General features: G+C 39.4%; 1 protein-coding gene across 4 annotated transcripts in view; it reads right to left on the reverse strand.

The window, feature by feature from the left end:
- Positions 1–2,267: 2,267 nt before the first annotated feature.
- Positions 2,268–17,573, reverse strand: part of LOC140190583 (dyslexia-associated protein KIAA0319-like protein) — a 95,313-nt gene continuing 80,007 nt past the window's right edge. For all 4 annotated transcript variants that reach the window (XM_072247272.1, XM_072247269.1, XM_072247271.1 and 1 more), the window contains 3 exons: positions 16,745–16,835; positions 13,189–13,283; positions 2,268–7,503 (listed from right to left, as the gene is read on the reverse strand). In XM_072247272.1, the coding sequence (XP_072103373.1) occupies positions 7,316–7,503; positions 13,189–13,283; positions 16,745–16,835 (374 nt within the window). In that variant the 3' untranslated portion in view covers positions 2,268–7,315. The remainder of the gene's footprint in view (positions 7,504–13,188; positions 13,284–16,744; positions 16,836–17,573) is intronic.

Genomic DNA, 17,573 nt, shown 5'->3' on the forward strand with positions numbered 1-17,573 from the left:
TGGGCCAAATGGCCTAATTCTGCTTCAATATCTTATCTTGTGGTCTTATTTATTTAGAGATACAGCACAGAATAGGCCCTTTAGGCCCCTCTAACTGCATCGCCTAGCAACCTCCGACTTAACTCTAGTCTAGTCTAGTCACGGGACAATTTACTACCTGGTACATCTTTGGACTCTGGAAAGAAACCAGATGACTTGGAGAAAACCCAAGCATTTCATAGGGAAGACGTACAGACTCCTTACAGATGATGTTGGAATTGAATGCCAGTGCCCTGAGCTGTAATACTGTTGTGCTATCCTCAATGTTACCATCCTGCAACAGAAGTTAGGCTCACCAGAAGACCACAATCTGTGCAGATTGGAAATAACTTCCCCACCTCATTGATATTCAACACTAGCGTACCTCAGGAATGTGTGCTTAGCCCTCTGCTCGACTCCCTCGACACCAACGGCTGTGTGGCTACACTGATGAATCAGCCATTGTTGACAGAATTTCAGATGGTGATGAGAAGGCACACAGGAGCAGGATATACCAGGTGGCTGAGTGGTATCTCAGCAATATCCTTGCACTCAATGTCGGAAAGACCAAAGAACTGGTTGTGGACTTCAGAAAGAGCAAAACAAGGGAACACATGTCAGTCCTCAGAGGGATCAGAAGTGGAAAGAGTGAGCAATTTCAAATTTCTAGGTGTCATTATCACTGAGGATCTAACCTGGATCCAACATATCAATGCAGCTACAAAGGCGGCACAACAGCGTCTACTTTTCATTAGGAGTTTGAAGAGATTTGTCACGTCACCTAAAAGACTCGCAAATTTTACATAGATTACCGTTCTAACTGGCTGCATCATCGTCTGCTATGGGGGAAGCAAGCTGCAGAGAGTTGTAAACTTAGTCAACACTAGCCTCCGTAGTATCCAGGACATCTTCAAAAAGCATCGCCTCAAATAGGCAGTGTCCATCATTAAGAACCCCCATCACCCAGGACATGCCCTCTTCTCATTGTTGCCATCAGAAGGGAGGTACAGGAGTCTGAAGGCACACGCTCAATGATTCAGAAACAGCTTCTTCCCCTCTGCCATCAGATGTCTGAATAGACATTGAACCCATTAACACTAACTCACTACTTTTTAAATTTCTGTTTTTGCACTACTTATTTAACTAATATATTTACTGAAATTCATTTTTAAATTATGTATTACATTGTACTGCTGCCACAGAGTTAAAAAAATTTCACAACATATGCCAGCAACATTAAACCCGATTCTGATTCTGCCTAGCCTTTATTTCCCTGACTTTGCGGAAAAGGTCTCCTAAAGGAACCCTTGTTCCCTCTTCAGAAGGCCTCCTTTTGCTAATTTTGTACAGCCCAAGGAAAATCCTCCATAAGATTCATGAGCAATAATCTGGCTGAGGAACTCAGCAGGAGAAGTGGGCAGCTCTGATGCAAGATTTTGACCTGAATAGTTGGGAATTCCTTTCCCTCCACGAATGTGGCTCAACCCACCACTCTTCCTCCAGCAGATTGTTTCTTGCTCTGGATTCTAGTGTCAGCAGTTGCTTGTGTCTTCAAATATTTCATTGTCTGGTAGCAACAAGATTAACCAATATTTCAGAGCTTCATTCAAAGCACTCTCCAAGAGATTTCATTCAGCAATGCTGTCCAAATATAAATCTCCACAATCAGTCATCAACCTCCAAGTGGTGTCCTCTCTTTACATCAGGCAGTGTTTGTCCTATCAGCCAGTCTGCTCTGTAGATCAGTTAGTTGCATTGCCACGGTCTAATTTGGCAGCAATGGTAACAAATAATTGTTGTGCAGAATTGCCGTGACTTGTCACATCATTCTATGTCCGGTCCTGTGGGAGGAAACCAGAGCACCCAGAGGAAACCCACACAGTACATTGCTCCTGTGACTCATGACTCAGACTATTCCTTGTTCTGGCACAGGAAGGGTAGAGGAAAAGATTAAAGAATATTTTTTTAAAAATCGTCCCTTTAAAACTGTACCACCTCTCTGACTCCTGGGATTCCTGGCTGTGCAAAGAGGAGAAGCACATCCATGTATTAGAAGCAAAGTAAACAGGAAGGAGGACTGCCTCACAAAGAATCAGCCTCCTGCCCTGTATGTGACAGAGCTTATGGGCCTCATCAGTCATATCAAAACCCACAGAACTACAGAGTCATTCTCAATCTTGAGAAGCCACCTTAGAAGATATTAAAAACCTTCTGCAACCAAGTTTAATTTGATAAAATATTGTATCATTTTTAATTTTGTCATAGTAAGCAAAAAATCAAACCAAAATGTCAAATGCCATAGATTCACACCTTGAATGGACCAAAATTAAAACACTAAGTATTCAAAATTGTAACAGTGAGATAACTATACACTTGCTGCACATTATTAACTTAGATCACAAGTCTGAGAAGTGGTTATAGACAGTTGAGGATAAAACATTATTACATAAACATACTGAAAATTGAATGGCTCATTTATTGGCAAATAAGGTGTTTTTTTTAAAGTAATTCATACTAGATTTTATTCAGTTCACAATACACAGGCATAGTAAAAATAATTCAGTGGGAGGTATGAATTAATACATTTGAAACAAGTTTTACATTTCTAAGTTGCAAATTTGAGTGAGCCCAGTAGCCACAAGAAGATGCCAGACAGGCCACGTATAAAAATTCTGAGGCAGATTGGACATAGCTGTCCCTGTGGATGCAAAATTCATTTTACATGTTAAAGTCAAATTGTATACCAATTTCCAACACTTAAGTTTTGACCTGAAACGACATTCCGTTTACTTGCTTTTGCCCGTTTACATGAATTTTAATTTGTCACTGCCAATGTTTAACATATAAAAATAGCAGAAATGGTAATAAAGCTTAAAACATCTTGTATTAAGCAATTTTAAGTTTTCTTGTATGTAACAAGCTTGTTGTCCAGAAATACACTGGAGTAGAAATTTATTGGGTATCAAAAGAATGTTCCATTAGAAACAATTTACACAGTATGTCTTTCAATAAATTTCAAGAGCCCATGTAATATTTAGTTGTGGCTCTCTCTGTGAATGTATGCTGTTTCATTTAAATTTACTCTAGATATTCTAGACCAGGGGCTCCCAACCATTTAAAAAAAAACATGCCACAGAGCTTTACCATAACTGAGGGATTTGTGGATTCCAGGTTGGGAACCCTTATGATTCCTTCCAGATTAGTAGCATTTTAAAATTTATGGATCTATAACAATCGCAAGATTTCTAAAATTTTAACCAGATATCAATATGGGCCTTTCAATGAGTTTTAACAAACACTACACAAACATTACCATGTATGCTTTGTAAGTTTTTGGACAATGTATCAAAATTTAAGTGGAGTTCTGTTACCTAGATACAATACAGAATTAATACATGTTCATATTTAAGAAAAAACGTAAACACCATCAATAAAATTAAACTGGCAGAGATAAAATTCCGTGGAAAATATAACACAGCTATCTAGGATGGACTCAGCATCTCCATAAGAAACGTTGACAAAAATAAGTCATCAAAAAATACAAGGGGAAATCTATTGTTTCTTGTCATAATGAGTCGGGCCATATACACCTAAGGAAATAATCAGAATTAAGTGTTCTACATAAAATTACTCAGTCACAGTGCAATACATCTTGGAAATAGGCCCTTTGGTCAAGTTCATCCCTGTTGATCAGGTTTCCATCCTGAACTCCTCCCACTTCCCTCTGAATCTTTCCTATCTACATACCTGCCCAAATGTCTTTTAACAATTGTTATTGTACCTGCCTTTACCACTTCTGGCTGCTCATTCCATATGCCCACCACCCTCTGTGTGGAAAAATTTGCCCCTCAGGTGCCCTGAAATGATCCCAAATCAATTTGCCCCTTATATCCTGTGACTGCCAAATGGTAGATAAATGGGTTGAAGATAGTTCTTACTTTGTGGCCTGAATGAATGAAAGGCGTTGATAGAATGTCAAGCTGCAAAAGAATACAAACATCTGTTCCTTCCCTACCAATCCCACCTGGAGGAAAGCTGCAAGAACATGGTAACCTAGTAGAACATGGATAAAAGTAACTTTGAGCTCCCACATTAACCATAATCAACCGGCTAGTAAACCATATTTATATGGATCAAGTTTAGAAATTTCTCCCTCCTCCTGGTATCACATTCAAAATGGTATCACTGGATAGTTATTCCGCAAAGCTTGATTGAATGACAATCAACCCCTTTCTAAAACAGAAGCTTGGAAAAGTCAACTACTGGATAATTCAGGGTGGCAGGCTAGGTATTGCTTAGTACAACAACTCTACAGCGCCAGTGATTACCGATCGTGATTCAATTCCTGGTGCTGTTTGTAAGGTGGCTGTACGTTCTCTGTTTCCTTCAGGAGCTCCAGTTTCCTCCCACATTCCAAAGATGTACAGTTAGGATTAGAGAGTTGTAGGCATGCTATGTTGGTGCTGGAAGCGCAGTGACACTTGCAAGCTTCCCCCCAGCGTAATTCTTGCTGATTTGATGCAAATGACATACCTCACTGTATGGTTCGAAGTTTCAATGTAGATGCAACAAATAAAACAGACAAATAATCTTTTCTTTACCTGCTATCTTGAGGTGGATAAAATATCCATGGGTGTTATTAATAGCAGTGTTCTTGCAATGTATAAAAACCTCTCTTGGCTGACACACATTAATTTAAGAAAAAAATGGTCATGTATCTTGATGCTTATAGGAAGTTACCACGATAAATTGACTGTCACAACTCTCCACAATACAAACTACTGCACTTGAAAAGTTTTCAGTAAGTATCAATTCACATTTAAAATCCTTCTTGATAGGAGCTTCTGGGCCTTCTTCAATCTACACACTTGACATGTGATGTACAAAGGTCTTTGATTACTAAAATATTGAATTTCTCCCTTTCTATTGCTTTGAATATGCAATACCAGCTAGCGTTTTTGAACCATGTTGAAATGCGAGTTCTCTACTGCATTTTTTTGCCTCTACTTGACATTTGCATTTTCTTTTTGTTATTAGATACAAGGCATCATGACTAAACGTAAACTTGTCCCTAGTGCGCTCATTAAGGGCCAGGTGAATAATTTTCCTCTTTGCAACCCGAGAACAACTGAAGCAAACTATCGTGGTTTTTCCAGCACACACCACCAGAGTGTCTTTTTGGAAGCTCTGATTGCTCCAGGCTTAAGTGTGCGGGGGCTCCGCAACATTTACTCGGCTATGTGCTAAACTGAGGCTGAAGCCGAGGGCCTGCTCCGGGCTTTGTGTCTGAGGACTCACTTCCATTCTAAATGTTATTTGCTTACTTTTATTGTTTGCACAATTTGTTTTCTTTCCCCCCTCTCTGCGTATTGAGTGTTTGTCGATGTTCTTTTGGGTTTCTTATTTTGTGGCTGGCTCAAGGTTGTACAATGTATACATACTTTGATAATAAATGTACCTTGAACACAAAGTCACTTACCCATTAAATCAGTTGTGACCTATAACATGTTTTTAAAAATTATGAGGCTCAGGTTACAAGCACTAAAATAAAAATATCTGTAAATTTGCCAAATTTGGCTCAGTTTCATACACAGCAATTCATATTTGGTTTGGCTGACATTTTCCATAAAGCATGTTACTCGTATCACTATAAACAACCCAATTTACATCATTGGTATCATGTTTTTGGAACCCACATTTCACCTGACAGCAGAGCAGTGATGGTTTCAACAAGTTTCTGAGTTAAATTCAAACTAAATATGCTGGAAACTCTCAGTGGGTCAGGCAGCATCAATGGAGAGAAAGATAGTTAACGTTTTCATTCACTAAGTTCTCCTCAGCCCTCTAGGTCAGCAACCTGAAGCTTTAACTGATGCAGTCTGACCTGCTCAGCATTAAATTATCCAGCATATTTTATTTTTAAATCGTTGAAGTGTCAGCAGAGCAACATATCAATAACACAAGACTTAGTGAGACACAGTCACCATCTAACATAGTGGTCCTGTTCCAAGAGATTACATCAGCAAAACATTTTTTGACAAATTCGCATTGTACATTATATAGAAGACATTCAGATGTTATATTGACCACATTTTTGCCATTTTAATTTAAAGAACATAGTTTAAAACATGTACTTCATTATCGGCAGCACAGCAGTTTGCTGGTGTACAAAAGGTACATTTCAAAAAGAATTAAATGGGTTATCTCTGTTACTGATAGGCACTATATCTGGGGAGTTAACACTTTCTAATTACATTATTCATCTATATGATATCAAGTAATTACCAATTGGATTTTTCACCAGTGTCAAGATGTGCTCTGGTGCCAGTGTATTGAAAGGAAGACTTTGTTGTTAAAAGTAAAACAAGCCAGCAGCAAATATTGACTTACATTCAAATGAAGTAACATTACAAAGCATTTCCTTCCCATCAATGAATCAATTTTAAAAAATCACCCTGTTAATATTTCACACAAATAAGAGGTTTTGAAAACAACACATTCCCAATATTCACAAAAAAAAAGTTTAAGCAGTGACAATTATTTTTATAAAGTGAAGACGGCTAGGGATCATTACCAGTTGTGCAACTTTCTACAGAGGTGTTAACATAAACAGATGAAAATAACAAATTCCTCTTTGTGCTCGCCTATGGTAATTCTTCAACAGGAGACAGGTGAAAGTTCATTGTGAGTTATCCAGTACTGCAGGATAGGTTTACCATCACAGTATTTAGTTTTCCACAGATTTCAGTTATTTATAAAGTCGGCGACCTGAAGAAAAGGGTCATATGCATATCTCAGGTGATCATTGAAGTTCACAGGACATCCAGTGTGTTCTCCTCCACAGTTTTTGATTCTTTGTGATTTCCTTCATGCTTGCAATACAATTGGCTTCCAGTGGGCGTCTCACTGGAGGTACAAGACATCAAAACCACAGCAGTGCAGACAGTCTGCACCTATCGTTTCAGCTTCAGGAATGAATGAAATGTTTCAGGTGGAATTATACCAAAAGAAAACTTCTTTTTTTTTTTAAATGGCCAGTTTACACCCCACCTGTGTCTTTTCTTCTGGCCATCAAGCAAGAAACCAGCTCTGTTAAACTTCTGTAGACCAGTACAAGAAGTGGGCTACTGAACTCACTGATTTCACAGGGACTGTGCGCACACACTCACTCTCTCCATGCAGCAGTCACTATTGCTTCAGATCAATCTTCATTTTACTGAGCAGTAACAGTGAAATACTGGGAGAAAGGTTCTACCCTAGATCTATAGTTTGTACAAGTCTGGCAAGTAGATTCCAGTTATAGAGCTTCTTCTCTTTGTTTCTTACATTTCTGAACTATTTGGCCATTGTGGATTGATCCATTCTGGTTTTGAAGTAATTTCCCTTTCTCTCTGTCTGGCCAGGTGAAGAAAGCTTCATCACTGTCAAGTTCAGATTCCGAGATCATTAAGCTGGTGTTCTGTGCTGGAGCTTTCAGCCTGCCAACTACAATGAGACGTTTATCAGCAATGTTGTAACACAAGTGGGGCGGTGGGTACATTAGCCTGTCTTGGTTAGAATTTTCACTCCTGAAACTGCCAAGTTTGATAACACCACTTATTAGGTAACTGAGAATATAAATTTTATGAATTCAAGTAGCAGAGTTGAACTTAAGCTGCAACCAGCATATTCAAATCAATGCTACAAATTATTATCCAGCTGTAACTCCATTTTGAAGATAATGCACTTTGCTGATTTAACCAAATTAAGATAACTGCATTTTAGTATACCTAAAGATATCGAAATTTTATTACCCATCAAAAAGTAACAGAATAGGAGAATCTCAGCCAAGTTTTTGAACCTGGCCCAAAAAGCCATCAAAGATCATTAATAACAAATTACACTCATTTCAAAAATGATCATTAATTTTAAACCAGTTATATAAGAATTTACAAAGTCAATTGCAGTTTGGCCAACAGAAATAAATCCCTTTAAATCTTGTATAGTACTATGTCCATTGTTGCTCCTCTCCGCGCCTTGCGGCATATCAGTCGGCACCCTCGGCCTTTGCATAGTACGTGACTGGTTTTTTACGAGGCCGAATTGCTTGCTCGACGCTCAACCCAGCACAGATGGAAAGCATGCAAGGAGCCGACCAGATTCGAACCTGGGACCTCTCGCCTCGAAGTCCGGTACGGATGCCACTACACCACCAACCAGCTGAGATCTATGCCCATGCTTATACATATATGACATGACAATAATTTGTTATTATCCATAATAAATCACATTTATTGATATTCTGGCCACAGTACACAGGAGGTTCAATCCTATAGAATACTTAGATTGTTATGACATGGTGCTTGAAAACAAATCATAACAATCATAGGCAAGTGTGACATGATGCATTTTGGGAAGTTAAATCAGGGCAGGACTTGCAAAGGGATTGGCAGATCAGAGGAGTGTTGTTGGGGCACAAGTAGTTTCTTGGAAGTGGTAAAGCAGGTTGACAGGGAAGTGAAGGCGGCATATGACATGTTTCACAAGTACATTGCCTATATCGGGGACATGAGTTATTAGGGGTGATTTGGATGGGCTGGGTCTGTTTTCCCTGAAGTGAAGGAGGCAAGTGGTAGATCAATATAAATAGGGTAGATATCCATTTCCCTTGGTAGCAATTTCTAAGACCAGAGGGTATAAAGACCTCTATAAACCTACAGTTTATAGAAAATCTATAAACTTCAACTCATCCAAAATATAGCCATCAATGACCATCACCTCCCATATTTATTGACTTCCAATGGCTCCTTATTTGCTAAAGGTTCAAGTTTATATATTCACATATTAGTTTAGTACCTACTCAACCCTACAGCCCATTGATAATAACCTGGTATTCTTTCAGCTCTGGCCCACTTTGCACCCTTTCCTCCTTTCACTCCCAACATTACTGGCCACGGTGCCAACTGTCTCAGTCCCAAGTAGTAGAACTCCCTCAAGTTCCATCTACCTATCTCAAACACCTACCACTCTTAAAACAGCCTTGGTTCTTTGGTTCAATGTCAACTTTAGTTCTAGACTGTGAAGTGTTTTGGGATGCTTTTTTCCTGGAGTTTCTTGCTAGTATAATTTCTAATATTATGAGTATCTGGAGAGTAAGAAGATCATCTATTACAGTCTGATACAGATTTTGATAAGACAAGGGAAATGGTGATAAGTTAAGTCCTCACCTCAAATGAATGGGTTCACCAACAGCAGTTGATCAAGGGTGTAGTTATGAAAACTCACACGGACCAAAGCTGTGCCTTTCATTTTGTGGATGGATTATGTGCAAGAACTTTTAGTCTTATCTGGGCCTCTTCCCCAGCGCTTTTTCCAATACTCGACTACATTGATGCTGTTTCCTGGACTCGCAAAGGACCCAAATAGCTCATTACCTTTGCTGCAAATTCCCACATTAATATGGTCCATCTCCAACCCAACTCTTCCCACCACTAGCCTGCACCGCCATAGCTTTGTCTCCACCACTAGAAGTCAGCTAACAAAAAATGTCCATAAACACAGACTCCCACAGCAACCTCATCTACACTTTCTCCCACATTACAAGGACTCCAGTCCATTCTCCGAGTTCTTGATTCTGCTACATTCGATCCAGTGATAAGGCTTTCTGTACGGGCACCACTGAAATGCCTTCTTCCTTCCTGAACTGTGGCTTTCCTTTTGACTTACTGGTCAGAGACCTTGCCTACATCTCATATATTTCCCATGTTCTCATTCCCTCTTCTCCTGGAGGGAGCAAGGGTAGGGTCCCCTAGTCTTCACCTTCAACCCCAGCAACTTCTGTATTATTGGATCACCCTTCACAATCTTCACCAGCTTTCTCAAGATTCCATCTTACCAGACACATTTTCTCCCCATTTAAGCATATCAAAGGAACTATTCCCTTTATAACCCTCTGCTCGTTTTGTCCATCTACATAATCCTATTATTTACCATTTGTAACACAAGTTCTGTAGGTTGTACAAAAATGCTGGTACTGGTAGCCAGCTCAATAAGACAGCTGAGGGTGATAGATTATTCATAATGTCACATACAGTTAAACTGTAAAGCAGGGGCTCCCAAGCTGGAGGCCACAGACCCTTTGGGGGTCTATGGCATAAAAAAAGATTGGGAATCCCTGCTGCAAAGTGCTATTAAATTTTTATGTATAAAGTTTACAGCAATTTTAAAAGGTATCACTGACCAACAGTGGAGTGCCTCAAAAGAAAGTGTTACTGAAGTTGGAAGTTTTAATGATGTCAACTTGGAGGAACAATTGCACAATTGGTAAACTAAAAATGGTCCTAAGTTCAGATAAGCATCCCCACAGTGAATTTTCATTTCTTATTCTGTCTGAAAATAGCAACAGAGACTGAGAAGCTGTACTAATCATCAACACTTCAAATTCTATATCCTGATATAGCATTTTTAGAATGTGCCCATTAGGAACTTAACTGTCACTGTCTGAACTGTTACTGAAGTGAAGATATAATACAACTGATGCAAGGAAACTGAACAACTATGCCTCTCTTTCAAGGATGAGCCTTCCCAAATGACACCTCAAAATGGAAACTGGAAAAATGATAGGGTATATGTGGGATGAGGGAGGTATGGACGGTATAATGTTTGTACCAGATTTGCAGTGCACAGAACTTTCTTCCTGATTAGCATATGGAAAACTGGTAATTCCATAAATTAGACAGACTGATCTCTGTAAGGGATTCCCTGATTGAGATAGTACTGAGTTAAACTTTTCCCAGGAACAGAAGTTAACTGTGCAATGGAATCCAAGCTCCATTGAGATCTACCCCACATACATTGATCCCTGGGAGTTAGCTAGTATCTCACATCTTTGATAGTGTAGTACTAGTTAACTATAGGCCTATATCAAATCTTCCCTTCCTGGGCAAGATTCTTGAGAAAGTCATTTTCAACCAACTCAACAACTTTCTGAATGTGAATAATATTCTAGAAAAGTTTCTGTCAGGTTTTAGAGCAACCCACAGCATGGAGATGGCCTTTACCGAAATTGTCAGCGATTCTAACCTCAGCGCTGATGTCAGAGTCCTAGCTCCAATTCTTCTAGATCCAAGTGCTGCCTTCAACACAACTGGCCACAACATTCTCCTAAATTGCCTTGAGAACTGGGTTGGGCCTCTCTGGTAGTGCCCATAATTGGTTTCATTTACATAGCTAAGAATTTTTTTTTTTTTTTTGTCTATCTTGGAGATCAGTTTCCTAAGAGATACGATGTACCTTTTGGTGTTGCTCAGGGAAGCTGCCTTGTTCCCCTACTTTTCCCCTTATACATGCTCCCCTTAGGAGACATCATTAGAGAAAATAAACTCGATTTCCACAGTTAAGCTGGTGGCACAAATTGTCTATTTTGGTTGAGCCTGATGATGGTAACACCCCATCTTCTCAAACAAATGGAAGAGCAATAATTTCCTAAAACTAAATGAAGATAAAAGTGAAATACTTTTGGTTGGTCCCAAATCCAAAAGAGATAAACTTCCTGATAAACTTGGAAACTTGTCCCCCCCCACCCCCACCTTTGTAAAATCAGATGCCACAAGCCTGGGTGTTATCTTTGATTCAGATTTGAATTTTAAATCCCACATACAGAAAGTAACCAGAGCAGCACTTCTACCCTTAAGAAATATTGCAAAAGCACGCTTGTTCCAGTCACGTAATGATGCTGATAAACTAACTCATGCCTTTATACTGAATAGACTAGATTACTGCAATGCCTGTTTTACCTGCCTTCCAAAGCAATCTATTGGCAAACTTCAACACATTTCAGAACACTGCTGCTAGACTTTTACCTAAAAGTATGTATGTTACCTAAAAGGGTGTATGGGGTGTCAGGGAGGGTAGCAGCTCTGGTGGGGTAACATGTTGTGTCCTTTTCAAGGCGGTTAGTCCATCTTTGGTCCCCACCTGGCACTCAGCTCTCACCTGTGGCTCCCCGTAGCTGTTTGCATGCGACAGCGGCCACACCCCGGGCAACGGCTTCGACAAGCCGGCTAAACCAGGTGAGGGTAGCCGACGGGTCTCAAACCCTCGGTGAGATAGGGAGTTGTCTACCCCAGCATGTGAAGACAGACTCCGGCAGATTGAGCGGACGAGACCAGCGGAAGGTCCAACGGTCAAGAAGGCGGTCTCTGCAAGCGCCGTGGTACGTGTAGAGCAGGACAAGACACAGAAGACGTCCTGGTCATCCACTGCGCCTAGTCCCATCTCCAGCCGTCTAGACTCTGTCTTGCCACTGGATCCAGATGGGAATTGGGAAGAGGGAGTGAGGCTGATGCTGCGCAACTCTCCGTCACTTAAATCCAAATCACGCGCTAGTCTCGCGAGGTCCTCGTCGACGTACGATGGACGAACAACAACAACAACACCTAAAACCATGATGAGGGAATATCACTCCCATACTAGCTCTTTTAGAGTCAATTTAAAGTTCCCTTACTTGTTTTTAAAGCTCTTAACGGTCTGAGACAAGAGTACATCACAGAATTCTTTTTGTTTTATAATCCTGCTCGAGCTCTCAAGTCTTGTTCTACCAGCTTCTTAAATTTAAACAATCTCCCACAAAAGATAATTGGCAGGTCAGCTTTTTTGAACTACACTCCTAAACTATGGAATTCAATACCTAAAACTAGCTGACACTTTTAAACACCAAATGAAAACCTATTTATTGAACCTTGCTTTTAACTAATATATTTTTGTCTTTTATTTTCATGTTTATTTTATTTTCATATTAGTATTTTTATCCCATTGTAAAACACTTTGAACTACATTGTGTGTATGAAAAGTGCTCTAAATAAATTATTAAAATTATTATTGATTCTGAGATTGCATTGGCTAGTGGAAAGAGTAAGACGTATATTAACACATGATATGTCATTGTGTCAACAAGAGGTCCAGACATCAATAAATTTCCGTAGATTTTCCAAGAGCAAAACATTTCTATTACACCAAAAGGAGCAAACTTTTCCCTGAAATTGAATGGCTTTTTGGAAGACAGAACAAGACATTCCTTACACAGAGAATGAAAAGTGATAAAAGGGCATAAAGAGATGAGAGTGGCGGTAAACAAACTATACAGCAATCCCCAAAAGTCACAGCTTCAGCGCTTCTTTCTTATCCCAGTACCTGGCTTGGAAGTAATCTTAAATTCCATACTTTCATGGTCATCTGTTGCATCTAATATTTTATATCTGCTTTTTCTTCTAGGCTTTCCTTTTCGCCTGAAACAGGAATAATTTATAATTATAATTTATTTCAACCAAGGTTCATATCTTAATTATAAACAAAATAAGAAGATTGATAATATGTGTGTGATACTTGGCAGCAAACTTACTTCAGACTAATTTATAAAGTGGAACCACTGTTCCTTAAAAGTTAAAAGATGGAATCTACAACAGATTATCAAATGCAAATAAGAAAAGGAGGACACTAACAAAAGTAATGAAATAAAAGATCTGTTTGACATTCTCCTTGAATTCCAGGGACGAAGGGGCTAACCTATGAGGAGAGATTGAGTCGCCTGGGACTATACTCTCTGGAGTTCAGAATACTGAGAGGGGATCTTATAGAAACATACAAAATTTTGAAAGGGATAGATAAGATAGAAGTAGGAAATTTTTTTCTATTGGTAGGTGAGACTAGAACTAGGGGACATTGCCTCAAGATTCAGGGGAGAAGACTTAGGACGGAGATGAGGAGAAACTGTTTTTCCCAGAGAATCTGTGGAATTCTCTGCCCAGGGAAGCAGTTGAGGATTCCTCACTAAATATATTTAAGAAACAGTTAGATAGGTTTTTACATAGTAGGGGAATTAAGGGTTATGGGGAAAAGGCAGGTAGATGGAGCTGAGTTTATGGACAGATCAGCCATGATCTTATCGAACGGAGGGGCAGGCTCGATGGGCCGGATGGCCTACTCCTGCTCTTATTTCTTATGTTCTTATTAATTCCTTCATAGGACATGATTTACAGGCCAGTTTTGCTTTTATTGTCCATACTTCACTTTACAGCCTTTAAATCAAATAAACTTTCTAGGCCATGACGCAGGGGAGTCAGACTTAGTTAGAACAGAAAATCTTTTTTGCTCAAAAGATATGAGTGGACCAGGTAAGATTTTAATAACAGGCTGCTAACTCTTTGCACGATTACCATTAACTGTATTTTTTTTAAATTCCTGATTTATTTAATTACCCGAATTTAAATTCTCCAGGTCTCTTGGTCAGACTTGAACTTGCACTCCCAGATCACAAGTAAAGGTTTCTGCCGGTAATACCACAGCATCAGAACCAAAGCCGAGCACACTGATGCATGATGGTACACTGGCTAATGCTTATTCAGCTGTGTACACAAAGCCTTAAGCCATTGACTCGCCCTAGGGTCATATTCCGTTAAGTCACTTTGCACTGACCACTGATTACAACAACTCTTATGACATGGCAACAAGGGTACAGATGTCAAGAATAGCCTCTTCCTATATGGCATTCAATGAGCTATGCTAGGGTTCTGTTCCTGAGAACAGTCCATTTTCAGTAGCTACTCATAACGCAAAACTCTCTAGACACTTGCTATAATTCTTACATTTCATCAAATACTGACCCCAACACTAACTATAATACAAACACACACACACACACACACAAAATACGGGACAATAGACTATAGGTGCAGGAGTAGGCCATTCGGCCCCTCGAGCCAGCACCGCCATTCACTGTGATCATGGCTGATCATCCACAATCAGTACCCTGTTCCTGCCTTCTCCCCATATCCCTTAACTCCGCTATCTTTAAGAGCTCTATCTAACTCTTTCTTGAAAGAATCCAGAGAATTGGCCTCCACTGCCTTCTGAGGCAGAGCATTCCACAGATCCACAACCCTCTGTGCGAAAAAGTTTTTCCCTCAACTCCCTTCTAAATGGTCTACCCCTTATTCTTAAACTGTGGCCTCTGGTTCTGGACTCCCCCAAGATCGGGAACATGTTTCCTGCCTCTAGCGTGTCCAATCCCTTAATAATCTTATATGTTTCAATCAGATCCCCTCTCATCCTTCTAAATTCCAGTGTATACAAGCCCAATCACTCCAATCTTTCAACATATGACATTCCCACCATCCTTGGAATTAACCCAGTGAACCTATGCTACACTCCCTCCATTGCAAGAATGTCCTTCCTCAAATTTGGAGACCAAAACTGCACACAATACTCCAGATGGGGTCTCACCAGGGCCTTGTACAACTGCAGAAGGACTTCTTTGCTCCTCTTTGAGACGAACTCATGAGTCAGGTGGTATCTATGGAAATAAATAAATGGACGACATTTCTGTCCAAGACCCATTTCTTCAGGACTGAAAAGAAAGGTGGAAAGAAGCCAGAATAAAAAAGGTGAGGGAAGGAGGAGGAGGATAACTAGAAGGTGATGGGTGAAGCCAGGTGTGAGGGAAAGATAAAAGGCTGAAGAAGAAATCTGATAGGAGAGAACAGTGGATCACAGGAGAAAGGGAAGGAGGAAGGGACCCTTAAGCTTGTTAGTTTCCTCTTTTCTTGTTTAAGTTTAATAATCTATTAGATTCCATTTTATTTATGCCCCAGGGAGCCCTTGCAGTTTTGCTGTTCAGTGCAAGTTCTTTTTTGAAAATCACCAACATACTGTAGGTTTAATAGTGACAGGTTTTCTATTTTATTTGCCCACCCCCCATCTTCCACCTAATGAAGACACGGGCCTCTATAATAAGAGAAAGAGAAAGCCTGTATTTATATACCGGAGTACCTCTGATATAACCTCTACTGCCACACTGGAACTTGTAGTCAATTCGTGTACAGCATGCAAAAATTATTGGATAATTTCTTTTAATGGCAAGTTGATTGAGGGATAAGTTATGGCCAATACAGGAGCTACAGTAACTACTCTGATCAAACCAAATAACAGAATATAAAAGGATTGGACTGAACACAGTATGATTACTGCACATTTATAATAGACAAGGGGAAAATGTATACTGTTTACTTCAGAACAATAAGTCTCAGATTTCTTGATTTAGAAGATAGATAATATGGATTTAAAAAGTGCAATAATACAATCAAGCTACAGGTGAGTAGACTTGTCATTTATCACCCTCAATGTTATTCTGGGCCTTGTGCTTCAAGCATGGATCACTTCACTTTCTGAAAAGTTTTATACACTTAAATCATAGTGGACATTCCCAATTTGACCTTCTCATAGAATTAGTCAACAATGAGTCAATTTCCAGTAGTATTAAGGATTTAGCAACAGTACCATTAGAAAAAAAAAGCCTGTCATACCTCTACTGAATGCAAAACTGTGGAATAGTTGTATTTTAAACCTCCTATGCAACTTTGCCATCCAGTCCACCAACCTCCCCGCCATTTTACTAGTCAACAAATCAAACTAAACCAGACTAAAAAAAATGTAGCATCTAACTAAATGGAGGCTCTTTTGTTGCTGAGCACCATGTCATAAAAATACATCAACACACATTCAGTTAGCCAGGCAAAACCTTTAAATACATCATCAGTGATTCATCTTTCTATTCAGCAATAATTTAACTTTGTAGATGAGATTGGAAGGTAATATATGTAAATACTTCAAAGGAGGTTTTTAAACAATACAAGTGGCTTAAGGAGCACTCAAAGAAGTAAGAAGCCATTGCAGACTGCAGAGATATTCTCACCTTTTACAGAAGCAGTGTACCATCCAAAGTAAAATGCCAATGGAGACCAGTATGACAAATGCAGCTATGACAACGTAGAGCACACTCCATTCTACAGGCAGAGAAAGATTAAAGGAAGTAAATATTTTGAAATTTTACCAAAATACGCAAATGTGAAAATGATTTACTATGATGCACGTATTTATGTTCCACAAGCATGTTGACTTCGGGTGCAAAAATTACTTATGCTCCAAACAGCTTGCATCTATTCAGAAGCTGCTGGAAATGTGAAATAAAATTACTGAAATACTTAGGTGCCCCAGAAGGAGAGAAAAAGAGAAACATGAAAAAAGAAGTAGGTGGTTTATTCTTTTAGTTAACACCTTCAAAATGTTCCAACACATTTCTTCAACATTGTAAATCCATGTTGCCTCTTTCCAAGTGTATTACTTTCCAGATGCCATTTTGCCATTTTCTAGATAACAGATTTAAGCATATGCCCCTCACAACGACTCAGATTAACTCATCCACGATTGCTTGTTTTCTTTCAACTTCAAATTTGTGAAATAATCTATTGGGAAGTGACGGAGTGTCTTGCATCTGCATAGCCACTTCCACTGAAACCCAAGAGTACAGTTCAAGACCTGAGAACATATTTCCTTTCTGTCCCATTAATTTTCCCCGAACTACTTATTTACAAATGCCAATTTATTTAAGGGAAGTGGGGAAGAGAAAGGTACGAGAAGAGAGATTAATAAATAAAAGTTAACCTAGAGCACTGTATTGTTTACTACAATGAAGCAAATCAGCCCCAAATACATTATGCAGTGAAAAATAATGTGCATCAATT

The sequence above is a fragment of the Mobula birostris genome, chromosome 30, assembly GCF_030028105.1.
Source record: "Mobula birostris isolate sMobBir1 chromosome 30, sMobBir1.hap1, whole genome shotgun sequence".
Lineage (NCBI taxonomy): Eukaryota > Metazoa > Chordata > Chondrichthyes > Myliobatiformes > Myliobatidae > Mobula > Mobula birostris.